The following is a 16,952-nucleotide window of genomic DNA, read 5'->3' as shown; positions in this document are numbered from 1 at the left end:
TCTTCTTGAAGAGAATTGCATGTTTTGCTGAGTTAATAACCAAAGTTGTAAATGAATTAAATAACCTTTTTTTGTTTAGGCGTACTCGGTCTGTTAAATGCCGATAACTAGTGGCAGAACCCATAAAAGTGTCGAATATCTTTGTTGCACCTACTGATATGCAAAACTAGCTTAAACTGTCCGGATCATACACTGTTTCTTCCTTGTTAAGTACTGTCGTCGTAAATTTTTTCTAGACCAATTCTATTTCCTTTTTCATGTCATTCTGCATCAGGTGAAAACAAGTGAAATGTCAATTTCATGTAGGTACAAGTTTTTATACCTATGGGGTTGATGATGTCAAAGCCCCAAGGCAGTTCTCCAGGACAAGTTTCATTACTCCTTCTGTAACACTATGATATCATAACAAGGTTAGCAAAACTCTCATTATTTAAATTAAGTTCGACTTTCATCCTCACTGATACTATAAGTGTTATTAGTTGTACAAGTTCTTTTTTTTCTATTTAAAGGCCTGTAATAAGTCTCATCAGACCATCAGACTGTCACAGAATGCATGTATTTTTAAACGTTGAAAAATAAAGTTGCCAGGGGTATATTAGTTTTTGATACACAAGTGAAGGATCAATGAATATGGTTTTTATTTGGAATTTACTTACTCGTTTAACCAGTTGGAATTACACGAGTTTGAATTACTCTTAAAATGCCGAATGTAAAGGGTTCTGGATGTAAGTTGCTGAGACAGAACTACTGAGAGTTTGATTTAAGATTGCCACCTTTCTTGGGTGGCAATTAAATTATGTCACAGGTGGCAGTTAAGATATGTCAGTTAAGTGTTCTTAAAATTCACGGCGTTCAGTTACTTGTAACCCTAGTACTTAAGACCTCAGGAAGAGAGTTAAGGCGGTCTGAAACATGATAATTTGAGTTCGATGATTGATTTAGGAATCTAACACTACCGAATGTCTATAGAAGTATGATTTTTGAAGTGCCAAGAAATAATGAAAATTGGCAAATAATTTGGAGATTGCCTTGATTGTCAGGGGTAGGGCATCAACTGGGTTTGGCCATCGTCAATGAATTTCTGAGACACGAAAAACTTTTTTCGGCTCGTCTAATCACGCTCCTGTACCTCGTTGAAATGATGCTGGCTACCAGGTGTTTCTTTTTTTAAATCACTTGTTTAAAGCGAATGCTATCAAATTACTACTTAGAACCTAAGACATCGATCTCAGCGATATTTCAAAGCAATTTTTACGTGAAATTCGGTAGGTATCGCGACCTTTCTCAAACATGGTTGTTTCAGGAGGTAATTCCTCGAACATAAATCAACTTAACGTATCTATTTTATTTCTTTTATTTTACATTTCTATTCCATTTTTAAATTTCACAGTACTTGTCCGATGGGTCGATGGCCAAGGTCTCTGACCAGTGTGGCCATTCCCTATGGGGTCACTGCGCCGCAACAACTCAACACGAAATTGTTTGAAGTCCCACCTGCTTTTTTCTTTATTCTTTTGTTTTTTGTTTGTTGGGGTTTTTTTTGTGTGTGATACGCGAAGAAATAATTGTAACCTATTCCAAGTATTAGATCTTTTCTATCTTTCTTCTGTGTATCACTGGCTTGACTAGCGATGTCGCTCGTGGTTGAAATCACAATCCAATCACAATGTTCAAAAAAGAGGCGCGAAACGCTCTGTTCACGAATTTGCAGGTGGCACGTAGGGCCAGTAAGTTGAGAGCGATCACTGGCGATTTTGTAGAAGAATTAAGTGTGAACATTGTAACATAAAAACTGTCACTTAAAATTTTGAAACAAAAAAGTTAGCGTTAGCAATCGTTTCTTTCATCTATACTTTTGTTCCATGTTGGACCAAACTATTCCCCTCCTTTCCTATGGCTTCCCCTTTGAAAAAGTTACGCCTTGGTAAAAGTGGTGACCTCAAATTCAACGTGCACATGTTTTTTTATTCCCTCTGAATTAAACTCCCTCTTCGATATCTTTAACCTGTCCAGCTCCAGGAATAATTAGAATCCAATTTCTTTGCACTCTATCAAGAAATATCACAAGCAAAGGTAATCACGAAATATCACGAAAGAGAAACTGTCGTGATCTTGAACAAAATTCTTAGTTAGTAATAATAGGGAAAAAAACAGGCCAACAGGCGTTCGAATATAGCAAAATGATGTGAGGAGGTTTGGCCGACTTTCACACATTGGGTGCTAGTACTCGTGTGGTGTTTTAGTAGTGATCGCCATCTTTTTTCTAACAATGCCTTCATTCGTACTAAAATGTCCTATTCATCAAACCATTTCCGGTGTTTTGATCAGGCATCCATGAAAAGGAGGCTTGTTGCGTTGTCATGCAGCGTAGGCTGAACCGCAAGGCAAGGTTCAATCACAAAATTAAGCATGTCGTCTACACAATACTATTTCGATTTCAACGACCTTACCGGTTTCCCACAGAAATTTTTATGTGAGATTTGGTACGTATAGCGAACTCTTCAAGTCATGGTTGTCTCATGGTTATTCCAAATTTATATTTATTCACGTTGCAGTACTTGTCCAATGGTCGATGCTAAAATATGTAACTCATGTGGCCATTCCGTTTGCGGTCACTGCGCCGAACGAATGGAGGCAAACGGGGCACGTAACTGCCATATGTGCAGGCAGCCAAGAATGAGTTTCTGTCGAAACTTATTTGCGGCTAAAATGATGGAAGGCATAACAGCCAAGTGCCTGGGCTGTGAGAGGGATGTGCCCCTCGAGGATATCAGGCAGCATGTCCACGACTGCCAGGAAATTGAGCAGCATTGTGGCTTGTGCCCAGCAAAGTTTAAGCGGGGAGATGTGTTGCAACAAAAGTCAGTCTGCTCAGAAGAGGAGATATCGTGTGCCCGTGGGCAACAACTGATCCGCAAACAGGAAACCTATAAATTTGAAAGCATGTCCTGCCCCCTGGGGTGTACTACAACTATGAAAAGGTCAGATGGTAATGCTCAATGTAGTAAATGTTTAAAACGGGTTAAAGCTTTTTCGTAAAGCTTTACTAGTTGAACAAGGTAACAAAAAAGTGGTCGAGCGATCAAACTTGAGCTTAGAAATTCTGAGCGCTACAGGAGATACCAAGGTTCTAATACTCTTCAGTGATGGTTCGGACAAATTATTTCGACAGATGGGAAGTATTCGCACTTTGCAAACTTTTGCGAGAATTTGTTGATCTACCATTAGGATACTGCTGTCGAGTCCATTTTCAAGTGTGACACTAGTTTTGCAGTCGGAACTAGAATGTAATTTTGAACTGAGCAAGATAACTTTGGACTAAGGCAATAGTTTTGAGACATTTGCACAAACTGATTTTGAGAAATTCGCACTTAAGTCTTGACGGATGACGTTTTTAATATCATTGGAAATTTCATTCTTTATCATAATTTTTTTGGCATGTTGAAAGTCTTCACGAGCAGGTGATTCTGGTACCTGGTCTCGTCATTTCCTTTACGTTTACATACATTTATCAGTAGTGGGCCTCGCTCGTGCAAAATGTTTCTTCTGAAAGCTTGCGCTTTGTCACTGTCGTAGAGGTTCTGCAGAACATACTTTAGAACTTTTGCCAAGTGCGACGTATGCCTAACTGAATTTCATTTAAAACTCGACGCGCGCGTTTCAGGCATCCAGTCCGTTGATTTGAACGCTAAAAAATTTAGGGTTTTGGAGGGGCTGAAAGAGGAACACATTTCAAACCTTTTCTTCCATTTGAGACTACAGAAGGCGATCATGTAACAATTAACTTTTTTCTACCGGTGGTGGTTTTGGGTGTCAATTAGACGCCACGTCAATGAGTTACATAAAACAATCATTATAGCGGCATGTTTACAACTTCGCCTTTATCGTGATCGTTAACTGTGGCTTACTTACTTGCTCCTGTGTTTCAAACTCGACAAAGCGACGAATATCATGGTAATTATTTTCATTCTATAATTTGCAACTCTGCATGATATGCTTGGCACGAAGATCGATCTGCCACAACTTCTCTAAGGGCCTGTTTACATGGAGGTGGGGGACCCTAGGTAGGTGAGGTAACCCGCCTAGCCGTGGTCGAAAAATAAAACGCGTTTACATACAATCTTACAACCTCGGGGTGCTGGGATGAGTTTTCTTAAGGTTGTTGTTGCGCTTGCAATTAGAGAATCTGAGCATAGGCGTCCCAAGCTCACGTCTCGAGAAAGACGAAAGATTAATTCTCAGACACATATGTATTTATTCATAAAGGAAGACGCGTTGTGTTACGCGGTGTTAGGTTACGCGAGGAACTGTTGACTAAATACGTTATCAGGAATAGTTTGAAATATGGTCGATTTACAACGCTAATTATTCCGAAATGTGAACGTTGCAGTTTCTGGTGATTTCTGCCTTGAGACGGCTAGGAATTTACAAAGTTTTAATACACACGTGTTTCGCTTTAGAGCTTTCTGCCATGAAAGGGACTCCGGAGGAGGTGGGGGACCCCAGGTAGGTGAGGTAACCCGCCTGTCCATATAGTTTTGTAGCGGACGGAGGGATCTAGAGACATTCCATCGTTGCTCCGAACGCGATATTTAGATAAGGCTTTATACTGAAACCAAGTAAGCCACTCGTATCGATCAAAGCTCTTTAATTTCTTGATTTACTTGATTACGTAAAAACTGAAAGGATAATTACAACGAAAAGCCTATTACTATAATTCGTAAGGCGAAGCACGTATGTTCTAAAACTTTGCATATTTCCCAGCCGTCTCATGATAGAAAACACCAGAAACCGCAACGGATACAGAAGGAGTGTAAAATGTTCACATTTCGGAATATTTAGCGTTGTAAATCGACCATTTTTCAAACTATTCCTGATAACGTATTAAGTCAACGGTTCCTCGCGTAACCTAACACCGCTTAGCACGACGCGTGATGCTTTCATGAATAAATACATACGTGTCTGAGGCCCTAACTGCGTTTCTCATCGAATTTTGGTTGAAAGCAACTCTCAGTTATAGAATATCTGCCAGATGTCCGTTGCCGGTCTAGTTACAATAGCTTTTTTTGATTACACGTTTCTTTCTTTAGCTTTTAACGAAACTCTCTGCAGTCAAAATTAGTTAGTAGGGGGTTGGCTGACTCTAACTGAAATTCTCTTCTTTCAAACGTAGATATTTGATTCCAGCCCACATGCTTACATGTGGAAAAGTAATGGATGTATACTAGGTAGCTGGCTGTCTCACACATCTTCGCCGGGAAGAAATCGCAGTGCATGACAGCTGCTCCACTTCTCGCCATCTTGGCTTAATGGAGTAGGAAAGGTCAAAGACTTTGTGGGGAAGCAGTCATAGTAAGTTAAGATACTTTTTTTTTTTAATTCTAACCCAAACCGTCAAACCTGGGGGCAACAATGGAGTTTTATTTATTTTACGAGACTTTGATTTGTTTTCTGGATGTAACCGTATTGAATTTATTTCCTTCGCAGAATCGTCTCCTCGTCGTACCTGTTAGAGGGGAAGAAAAATCAGTCTTCACTCCGAGGATTCTGCCGGACATTCACGGCTCATTGGGGTCACCAATTTTCACAAAAGTTAGCAGGAAGTGGAAATTGCTATTGGACACACACCAGAAGAACCTTCAGGTCCACTACATCCAAGAGGTGGATCCCATTTCATTGCTGGTAAGGTAACGTTTTGAATTAAAATTTTACGATAGGGGAAATATGTGGATTTGGATGAAGATCGAAAGTGAAAAACATGTCTAAGTTTTTCCTTCCAAAATTCACAGAGTGCCAAATGAAACGGAATAATATCCTGAGTAAACCGTTTAACCATCCTCGCGTGGGCACTATAATGAAATGTATTCCTGACTTTTCAGATCGCTGAAAAATAAGTTTTTCGCTCAACACAAGGTAGAATGAAACTTGAAAATCAGGTTAAAGCGCCTAAGTCATGGAATGTCTTGAAAACCGTGTGATAAAATCTCTAACAACTAAGGTTTCGAATGTTTCAGTGAACCGGGATATCAATCGCTTAAAAACTAAGCTTTGAAATAAGAAAAACCGAAAAAAAGACAAAAAGACAAAAACCCAAACTAAAAGAGATCATAAAAAAAGCTGATCTCATGGCTCATAAAACCTTTTAGAAGAAACTTGGTTATGTTGTATCTTGGAAACCAGATAATCGTAATACTGTAAAAAAAATCCAAGGTCACCGGATACCTCATGGCGCATAACGGCACAGTTGTTAAACGTCCCAAAAATTAATGAATTAAAATAAAGATTGCTTGCTTTCTTCAACAGCTTAGCTGTCTTTACTGATGAACAGACAATCGAGGCCCCTAATGAGATCGCTCCCTGGAGGATTTATCTCAAAGAAGGCAAGCACTTCGATGTTTCTTTGACCGGAAGAAAATCGGTGGAGGCCATCATGATTAAAATGGAAGTCGTGAACCCACATGTCTGTGGCAGAAATAGGCGTTACGCGTTACGTTTTGCAGTTTCCTTTATTATGCTTGTAAATAAAAGAAATCAATAATGTTGCTGTTTAGTCACGGGGGCTAATCTTTTGTCCATTTATGTTTTTTACCAGTAACTAATCAATAAATTTTGATGAACATGTTATTTTTGCCTTTGAGTAATTAATCAGTTAGAATTATTTTAGCCTTTTTTCAGGCTCTAACTCACTGGCGGGCAAGCGATGAACGACTGTTGTGTTTGTTTAAGGGAAACGGCTGCATGAACCCGCCATTTTCGTTCTTCTTTAAAGATCACTTTTTATGAATATTTAACAGACTCATTTACCATTCACATTTTACGAACGTTTGGCAGTCGCGTTTTACGAACATTAAACAGTGGCATTTTAAGAATATTTAACGGGCGTATTTTCCGAACATTTAAAAGCCGCGTTTTACGAATATTAAACGATCGCATTTTACGAACATTTAACGGGCGCTTTTTTACGAACATTTATCGGTCGCATTTTACGAACATTTAACGGGCGTATTTTACGAACATTGAACAGTCGCATTTTACGAACATTTAACGAGCGTATTTTACGAACATTTTACGGGCGTATTTTACGAACACTTAACAGTCGCGTTTTACGAACATTTAACGGTCGCGTTTTAGGACAACTTTTAAGTCGCACATTTTCAAAAAATTTATTACATAACGCCATTCATTTGACCTTAATTACATAAGGGTTGTTTACTGGCACTGTTTTAAATAGGCCGTTTTATCATAAAATTAAATGGCTCTGTTACATAGCGCCTTCGGCCCTGAAACTGACCTTGATCTGATTGTTGTCCATGTATATTGAGAAAATTTGCATCAACATTGAAACGGTCTTTCAGTTCATGGAAGGATTAATGCTTTTCCTCTATATTTAATTTCAAATTTCTTTTTTCAGAGATAGTATCACTTCACTTTCCTTAAAGACGCCCACCCTAAAATGCCGCTCTTTATACAAAGGCTTTTACCCCTTGCTCTCATTTCCATTCCCAAACTTTTACTCCGTCAATTTAATCCAAATAAGATCCCACACAACCATAGCTCAACCACACCTTTATTTTGAAATAATTTTCACTCCATCGGTATTTTCATGCGATTCTTAGTTTAGCGATACTGGTGTCATGATACAATTTTAGCTAAATAAAATATAACCCTGAAAATACCAGTTTGTATGAAGCAGCTTGAATAATTAACACAGATCGGAACTTAGCAACTTGAAAGTTTCTCTAAAACGGAATAGACCATCGCGAGGTAAACTGAACACCAAGGATCGATAGATATTACCTTTAGGAACTGACACTGAGGACTTTTCAAAATTGCCTCCACGTGTAATAGAGTTTTATGTCAATGCTGAATGAGGCGGATGTTTTACCTTGCGATCATATGTACAACGCTTACAGTCCATCCCCTCGGTATTATCTTATTGAGGAGAGAAAAACTGAACTACAAGGCCTCGCTATGGAAGTGAAATTTAAGTAAGGCAATTAATTAGATCTTGATAACTCTGATTGGGTTGTTGCGCGTACAACGCGCTTTTGCTAATAAAAACAACGACCAAACTTCGTAATGATCAGCGGCTCTATTAGTTTAATCAAAAGAACATAGTTTTATGGTTTAACTTGTCTTCCCATAGTTTTCTAAATATCTTCAGTCCTGTTAAGAGATGATATCTCGCTCTTTAACAGTTACTACGACAAACCTTTATACTTTGTAATAAGAACCGGATCACATTTGCATCCTGGCCCCCATTAAAAAGGGTAGCCTTCAATTTAGACAGGAACATCGTCAACGTTCAAATTTCAACGGTTCTATAAGACATAGTCAAACGAGATATCCTCCCTTACAATGGCACGAATCTTAACTATTAACTACTCTTTAAGTGACTGCCGGCTTTATCGGATTCTTATTTGAAGTTAAGCCGTATCTGTCACCTCGATCTGGATGTCAGCAGTCAGGAATTCAGCGGCTTCAGCCTCTACGCATCCGTTGTATCCTTCTCGATGGTACGCAGCGAACATGCGGGGAGTGAAAAACTGATTGGCCGTGATGTGTTGTGGGAAGACACCGCATAGGTAATTCGACAACTTTTGGCACTTGAAACTATGACAGCTCTCACAGCAACAAAAGGTTAAATCGTCGACTTCATCGGCATCTTGCTGAGGACTCTCTCCCCATTTAGCCGCTTCGAGATCTACGTCTATGTCACGTAGAGCGTCCTTCCATGGCACTGGTTCTTCTTTCCGAACACCTTTAACAGGATGTCTTGGGGAAATGAGGAGAATTTCACCCTCGCCAACTTTGGTTCCCTTTGAGTATTCGTCTTCTTTTTCATAGTAAGTAACTTTAAACCTGTCGATATCAAAATAAAATATTTTTGATTATGTTAAGTTAAGATCTTAAGTTATGTCGATAATGTTTGTTTCTTTGTTGTGATATTTGTTACATTACATTGCGGTGAACCTTTGGTAATTCATTTTGACTTTTCAAGAATTAACTGACTCTCGGAATTCGCAGGGCTTTAACACTGTAACTTAGTATTATCAACTGAGTTGATAACGTAAATTGGTCACCGGAAAGAGTTTCTAAGCGAACTTTTCGAGCGTTAGCCCTTTGTCAGAGCGAATTACGAAGAGCTAACGCTCGAAACATCAGCATTTGAAACTCTTTACGGTGGCCAATTAACGTCATCAACTCAGTTTATAATACTTTATTACCCTGTTATACTCATCCACCAACGCAGCATCACAGTTTCTTCAGAAACTTACTCGCCTTCACACTGAAGTCTTTGACGCATAACTAAGAACCCAGAAATATCAGCCCACAAAAACAATGCAGCTAGAATGCAATTATTTTTTTGTAACTTTCATACTTTTGAGCAAAAAACGAAGCCACCGTTTTCCATCATGAATTAGAAAGCGCTCACTTTCGAACAGCGGCGGCAATTCATCATCATTGTTGGCTCAAATAGATTTAATTTGTCTCCAAAAGAAAGATAAGCTGTGCTGACGAGTGCCTTTTTTTTTATTTTTCTTCACCTGTAGCTCCTTGGCTGGTGACCCTTTGGTGTATAAATAAAATTCTCCTTTAGATCTTCAATAATGTCACGGCCATCCATGCCATTAAAGGAACAGTGCAGCTTCTTACGGGCCAACTCCAAGGCGTCTAGTAAGCTTTCTCCCCATTCTATGTCATTAGTCTTGTGGCCACCATCCACAACAACAATCTTGGGTAAGCGTTTCTTTAGGAGAGGAAGAATAGCAAGATTTTCGATGTGGCCGCCATCACTTAAGCGTAAGATAGGAGGGGGCATGGGGCCTTCGTTGGCAACAACCAACAACTCACGAATAAAGCGGACGAACGCGATATTGGTGATGAACCATCTGCCGAAGAAAGAGAAACAACGCTTTGGTACAAGTATTATAATTTGTTTTGTCACTTGCGAGGAACAAAGTAAAAATGTGAATCCTTACAGAGAATCGAACCTCACCCTTTCCAAAGTGTTGAGGTTCGATAATTCGTGGAAGACTCGTGCCCTGACTTTCTACCACTGAGTTAAAGAGAACTCAAAGATAAGCTAAGCCATTGTAAGGTTCCTATATGACAGGCATCGTATATATACCTTGGTAACTCATTCGACCATAAATGATTGGAAATTTTACTCTTACCTTGCTACCAGTTCGAGTTTGTTTGGGTTTTGACGTCCAGTCTTCATCACAGCAAAAAATACGAGCACTAGAAGCACGATGAAGAAAATCAAAACGCCAATGGCGACCCACGTCTCGCTACCCCCGGAAAAGTATACAAGTGGAAAGGTTACCAGGGGGAGACCTCGCAGAACCTCGACAAGAAAGGGTAGCATCTGCAAATGAAACAAGAAAAAATTCTCTCTTAAATGAAGCAAATTATGACCACTACATCGAAGGGGCCATTGGAATTTATTTCCAAGAGGAGAGCACCACTTTGTAAAATAGTATCACCTTCGTCAGAGTGCTTACGATCCGAAAAAAGGATGCTCACATCCTAGAATTATACAAAACAAACTCGTAAAATCCGGGGCTTCTCCTCATTAGAGTTTCTATCAGAATCCATCAAGCGCGCAGAAACACGCCTACAAGAACCAAATTTGTGGAAGTCAAGGCCAGACAAGATCTTATATATTGGAATAGCTGTATTGAAGGCTATGCGGGTTTTTATATTTTGGGGTATCTAACTGCTGAATTTATTTACCAACCACAAATGCTTACCCTCCAACAACAGTTTTCTTTCGTTGCACCTTCCCAGTCCGAAATCATGGATGCACCCATACCGAGACCCAACACGATTTGCAATTGCTTAATGCTTTCAGTTGACTTTTGATAGGCGCCCATGTGTCGAGCAACTGCAGCAGCGGATGTTGCCATGGCGGTCGACAGCTTAATGTCTTGAGGTTCAAGTTTTCCTTCGAACTGATCTTGTCCTGGTCGTCTATCCAAGCGTTCTATCTCTGTTGGCGACATCACTAGAAGTTCGTATTTCAACTCTTCCTCTCTCTCACCGATAAGCCATTCATTAACAACAATGTTCGACAAGTACTGCGGTTTGATTCCTTCCAGGTCACCAAGGGTCAAAGGTCCTTGCTCATTATCAGCAAGTTGCTCGTGCTTACTCGGCCTGGTGAAAAAGGTTCTTAAAACAAGGTCATCCATACCAATTCCGCCGCATCCTGATAAACCCACACTGGCGTTTGTGTAGAAAGCTTTCTGCAGCTTCCACCTAAGAGGCAAAATTCAATTGATTAGATGTGAGTAGCTGATCTCACCTATGAGAACCATTCAATTGTAGATGATTTGTGGTTCAATTTTACCAGTATCGTAAGAATCTTTTTCAGTGAGATCCTAATGACTAGCCAGATCGCCTTATCGCGCTACCCCACCCCCCCTCCCTTACCTCCTTGCCGGGGAAACCTTTGGCGAGACTTGGTTGACCTGCTAAGAACGTTTGAGTTTTCTAAAGTTTTTCTTCCAAAAGGGAGCCCAAAAAGTATCCTTGTTATGCACTTTTTCTCAAATAACTACATTTATTTTCCTTTTCTAATGTATCACTGTCTCTATACCATAACTTTTAACCGTCCTTTGAACTTACTTTAAGCTTTTTTAACCTCTATAGTCAACGTTTTTCGTGTTTTGATCGATGGAAAGGATGACCAAGGTTAGTCTTCACGCAAAGTGTTAGCTAGTGAAAACTGACAACCTGAGTTCGAGGAAAGTGGCCCATTATTAGCACTGTTTGCAGTGATTCAACCTAAGGTTCGTTTAAAGAGGCCCTTGGCTCATACTTTGGAGGTCGTAACTTTGTTTGCAACCCAATGATGCCGCTTCTAGGTCCTGATGTGTGTTGATTTCAAAGCCGCGTTTTGATTTACAGCTGTTTCGAGAAAGATCGGGAAAAAAAAGGACAAAGGTGCACGTGACAATCTGGAAAGGTAATCTGGGTATCCAAGTGAAATAAGTAAATAAGTTCATCAAAATCCGCTATGCCTTGTTCTTACAGTGACGTTTTCTCAGATTTCCCTGAAAGCTTAAGCTGAAGGAATCGTGACCTGAAAAATACCCACATTACCTTTCAAGGTTGTCACATGCACTTAAACGCTGTTTTTCGACAACCTTTCTCTGTTACGCTCTAAACGACGTCCTAAAAGTTTCGGCTTGAGTTAATTTCACGCCTACCTGTTGAAGACATGAACGAGTCGCTGCTGAATAGCTCCTAAGGCTGGGACAAAATACAGAGCGATGCCAGAAGTAAAGAGGAGTGAATAGAAACGATGATCAGAGTACTCCACACCAAATACAGTGGCTTCAAAAACCTTCCAATACACGAAGTAAGCATAGAGATAAATTACTAGAACTAGGGACGATCTGCCTCTAAGAACCGGGAAGAAAAACCACACAAAAATAGAAAATACAAAGATTATAAGTTGCATCCAAGCAGGAGTCAAGTTAAAGAAGTAATAGATAAAGAACGGAATAAACGTGAAGGCGAGTAATAGACCGCTAATGGCAGAGACGATGTAAAGCTTTGATGACAAAGCAGTTTTTGATCTTTTTGCGGCCAAATAGAGAGCAATGAAAAGGATTGCTAGAACAGAAAACAGAACCACCCTTGTATAGGCCTTAGATCCAGGCTGTATAGGACACCGAGGCCTTCGTTCGCCAGCCGTGGCATTTCCACCTGCAATTGGCCCTTGTCTCCTCGGGCTTGCTCTGCGATCTTCGCAATCTTCCTCTTCTTCGTCCTCGGCTCGCAGCAGATCTCCAAATATGAAATCGATGACGTAAGCAAGGGGGCAAACGTACGATCCCCACACGATTGTGGGCATTATAACTGAAACAAAAAGCATTAAAAAAAGCAGCACTATGGTGTCGAACATTCCGCTCAGTGCTTTCTGCCAGTTGCACATTAATCCAGCCCTCTCTCTCATGTGATCAAAGAACTCTGTGTGCCATTTTGGATCGTCGTTCTTTCCATGTCTGTATTTCCAGTCCAGGTAGGCCGTGCCTGTGTAACCTCCCCCCGACACGCAGCTTAGGTAGTCGATCTTGGCGTTGCGCTGTAAAAGCCTGCGCAGAACACCAGAGCATAGGGCCGCTGAACGGATACCACCTCCAGAGAAGGCAACTCCTGTTTCTGCCATCTTGACTTTAATCTCTGGATTTTTAAAAAAAGATGACATATTCATGAGTAACATTCACTGTGGCTTGTTTGTGGATCGGTCCTTCCGAAAACGATATCTCGTTTTGAAAAGGGTTTTCTCAAAGGGTTTTCCTAAAGGATTTTTCCCAAAGGTATCCCTTCATTTTATATAATTGATTAAAAATAAAAACTCACCATAGTAATTTGCGGGAATATAAAGTAAATAGAGGAATTAAAACACAGATTAGTAAAAATGGTCAGAAAAAGGAAAAGATCAACACGGATTGAATGCAGAAAGCTTGATACAGTTTGGGATAAGTCTTGAAGATGAATGCGCACAAACCGTGAAGAGACAACACCAGGATAACTCCTAATTAACGCCACGACGGACTAACGCTCGTCTTCGAAAACGTTTCTGATATGTCTAGAAAAATGCCCGAAAATCTACAAAGTGGACGTGTTCATCGTTGCTACCATTATTTATTTTGTGAATTTTGTGGTTAGAATCTACGTTACAAAAGGGTTTCCTGTCATTACTTTCGGAAGTGGTTTGAAGTACTTACGAAATATTATCTAACTTAACGATCGCATATTTCGCTCCTATTTGCTTGGGTAACATTATTCGATGCCAAAGTAGAGGACAGAATAATTTTGTAGAAAAGATAGCCTAAGTCAGTTGTTTTCTAATATATTTTTTTGGGCTTAAACTAAAAAGGCGCGCTTTTAGTCAATGCATTCCGCATCATCGATCATGCATACGGTAAAGTAATACAATTATTATAATTGTGTTTTAGTGCAAACTCAGTGACTCAAACGTGTATGTGTAACCGCATGTAATCTCGTCTGAAATAGCTAAGAGAAGCCTTTAATGAAAAGATGACTAAACACCACTCTCATAGACGAAAAAAATGTAATCCAATAACTTAAAGACGTTGCTTCTCTCCAAAATTGTTGAGGTCATACAAAAACGTGACCTCCACGCGATCATGGACTTCGACCAATTCACGAGAGCTTTCGCAAAGCTAGAGGTGAAATGCCGTGATATCATCAGTGGGCTTGATATTAAAAAGAATATAAGCCCAAAACCTTTCAGTTATGTCCAGTTTCAACTGTAAAATCGGCCCAGGTTTTTCGGCGTTGTCAATACATCATAATTTCATTACTATATTTGCACTAAGGAATATCTTGTTTCTTACGCTTCACGAAACTAAAAGCGTACAATAGGAAACTGATCCTACCTCAAAAACCAAAGATTTACTCCTTGTGAGACGAATGAAAACTGCGAGTGGACTAAACTAAGCGTTGTTGACTGTCCGATGTTTGCACAGGCGAGTCACGTACCTGAATATTTAAAAACATTTCTCAAGAGCCTTAGTCTATTTATTTGTCTACTCATTACGTCACTGAGCCATGTAACAAAACATTTACGCACGTCTATGGTTTCGTTGCATTCTAGGTGCGAGCGCAATTACTTTTCGCATTTAATTGCTCTACCGCATACCTTCCCGAAATCGTCGTTGCCTGAGGGACTTGCTGAGTTACTAACTAGATAAATGCGATGATCTCCGCCAAAGCTAGTCTGGATGTGCCTCATAGTACGAGTTATGTCACTCATGTCGAATGGAGAATTTGAACTCAAGTGCATGCTTTCGCGTCCACTGATCCGCAGGCTCATCCGCTGAGACCACGAACGACTTCAATGCAGTTGATCAATATCGACAATAAATGATTCGAAACACAACTGAACATTATACAAATCACACTAAGGGTAGGAAAAACTGATGTACTCGTTCCAAAGAAATTTCATGCTGAATGTCTTGTGATTTTTGTGAAAATATTCCACCTTCTGTCGGATTTACACGATCATGTGAAATTTGGAAACGATATGCGAAGAAGAATATTAAAAAGCAACAACGAATGAATCCCGCTGCGAGGATCTCCTAATTTCAAGCAACACTTCTTTTTGTTACATATCGATCTATATTGATCTCACTGATTTACCCGACACCTTGTAAAGAAATATAAATTACTGTGAGTTCTTTATAATATTGTCATTTTGTGTTGTTCGTGGATCGCACTGGTTTTTTACTAGGTGATATAACTATTGTTGTTTTCTTTATATAAGCAAATGCTTTAATGGGTCGCCCATGCTAATTGACCCATAAACAAACAAATTGTGATCGTAAAAGCAAAGCTATCATTCCTTTGAGACCCTATAATACCCAGAGAAATCCTGCTTGTGAATAGTGCAGAATAATTGAAATTTTGTTAGGACCACCCCAAGGGTTTTTTTGGGCCCGGTTCAGACGGCGTACTTTAGCCGCGCCGAATCAAATTCAACGATAGGCCAACCTAAATTAGTTAATCCAGGCTGAATTGATTCAAACGCCGAACTTTACTCGGTCGAAATTAACTAATCGAAGAAAATTAAAATTCGGTCATTGGTTTAGCATACAATTGTAAACATGGCGGACGACATGGATTCCGGCAGCAATCTGCGAGCAAGAGCCTTTCTTCTGCTCAAAATGATGGGAAACAGTGCTGAAAGAAGAAGAATGCAAACTGTCTTAAAGGCGACGCTTTTCCAGCGACCCATCCATGGTAATCTTCGTCTTCTTCAAAAATTGAACATTTATTACAAATTGGGATTCTACATTTCAAGCAAGTATATTTGGTCGTGCCGAAACACGAACAACAAATGTCACCATCGTGCAGTTTGGCCCGCCAAGCCGCCATTTTCCTCCTGCAAAACACTGCTATGCGCATGCTCTTGAGTAAAAAATAAAAACATTAAAATAATGTGTGCATTTGGTTCGGTTCAGTTGAAGTATGGCGTCTGAATCAAAGCCGCTCTACAGCCGTTCTTCTCGGCTGAGCCAGGCGGAATTAATTGATTAAGCCGATCTAAATTAAATCAGCCTTTCCGAGTTGATTCAGACGCCGTACTTCACATGAACTTAATTCGTTGTATTTGATTCGGCTCGGCTGAAGTACGGCGTCTGAACTGGACCTTAACCCCTTTATCAACATATAAACCGACCAATCAAATCTTCTTGGAAGCCGCCCAATAGTCATCTACTTGTTTGCCGTCTACCATCTTCTTCTCAGTCTTCACTCCTTAAAAATAGAAAATTGATGGACAGGTACACAGGGACTCCACCTCATCAACAGGACAAACTGTAGTGACTACCTCAAAAGCACAAAGAAAGACTGCCCGGTCAATCCAATTAATTGCCAAACATAAGTAAACTTTCAACTGACGATATCAGGCAAAGCCTAACGCATTTCGGGATCAAGAAAAACTAAAGTTTGCATAGTAACAGACTGATAGTGACATTTATCGATCAGATAAATGGCAAAATGTGCGACGCTTGTACGCGAGTAAAAAATGGATATTTATTTAAACAAAGGGGTATTTAAAATATATTAAAGTTCACACGGCAACCAGGTGGACAATCAGACATAGTTTGAAGCTACACTGGTTTGCAGATTTAATGAATGTAACCGAAGAAGTTACAATTCATAGACCCAACGTTTCGACACTCCTGTCTAGTGCCTTCATCAGGGGTGATCTAAACGCTGCAACAAGAGGTCCTTTTTATATGATCACTAATTAGCGGCCTTTTTTTTTTTCTGACGAGGTGTAAATAGGCGTCAGGAAGCAGACCGCCATCGTCACGATTTAAAGGAGCGTGGGCGGAGTTAATGTGCCAAGCCTCCAAACAAAGGCGCTGGTGGTAACGCCGATTAGTGGTGATAATTTTAGAATT

The 16,952-nt window shown here is 40.0% G+C and overlaps 1 protein-coding gene across 2 annotated transcripts; it reads right to left on the bottom strand.

Moving 5' to 3' along the window:
• Window positions 1-7,551: 7,551 nt before the first annotated feature.
• On the bottom strand, window positions 7,552-14,808 carry LOC131797180 (uncharacterized). 2 transcript variants are annotated; one of them, XM_059114806.2, is made up of 6 exons: window positions 14,684-14,808; window positions 12,219-13,197; window positions 10,758-11,265; window positions 10,179-10,372; window positions 9,549-9,893; window positions 7,552-8,862 (listed from the first exon to the last, which is right to left on the bottom strand). In XM_059114806.2, exons 2-6 carry the CDS (start codon window positions 13,181-13,183, stop codon window positions 8,427-8,429), a joined length of 2,448 nt encoding a protein of 815 aa, XP_058970789.2. In that variant the 5' UTR covers window positions 13,184-13,197; window positions 14,684-14,808; the 3' UTR covers window positions 7,552-8,426. The 2 variants fall into 2 exon arrangements, with proteins under 2 accessions (XP_058970789.2, XP_058970788.2); XM_059114805.2 differs by lacking the exon at window positions 14,684-14,808 and adding an exon at window positions 14,421-14,523.
• Window positions 14,809-16,952: the final 2,144 nt, after the last annotated feature.

Source organism: Pocillopora verrucosa, chromosome 14 (assembly GCF_036669915.1).
Source record: "Pocillopora verrucosa isolate sample1 chromosome 14, ASM3666991v2, whole genome shotgun sequence".
In the NCBI taxonomy this organism is placed as follows: domain Eukaryota; kingdom Metazoa; phylum Cnidaria; class Anthozoa; order Scleractinia; family Pocilloporidae; genus Pocillopora; species Pocillopora verrucosa.
Note: the sequence above shows the minus strand (reverse complement) of the source record. Positions and strands in the feature narration are given on the sequence as shown.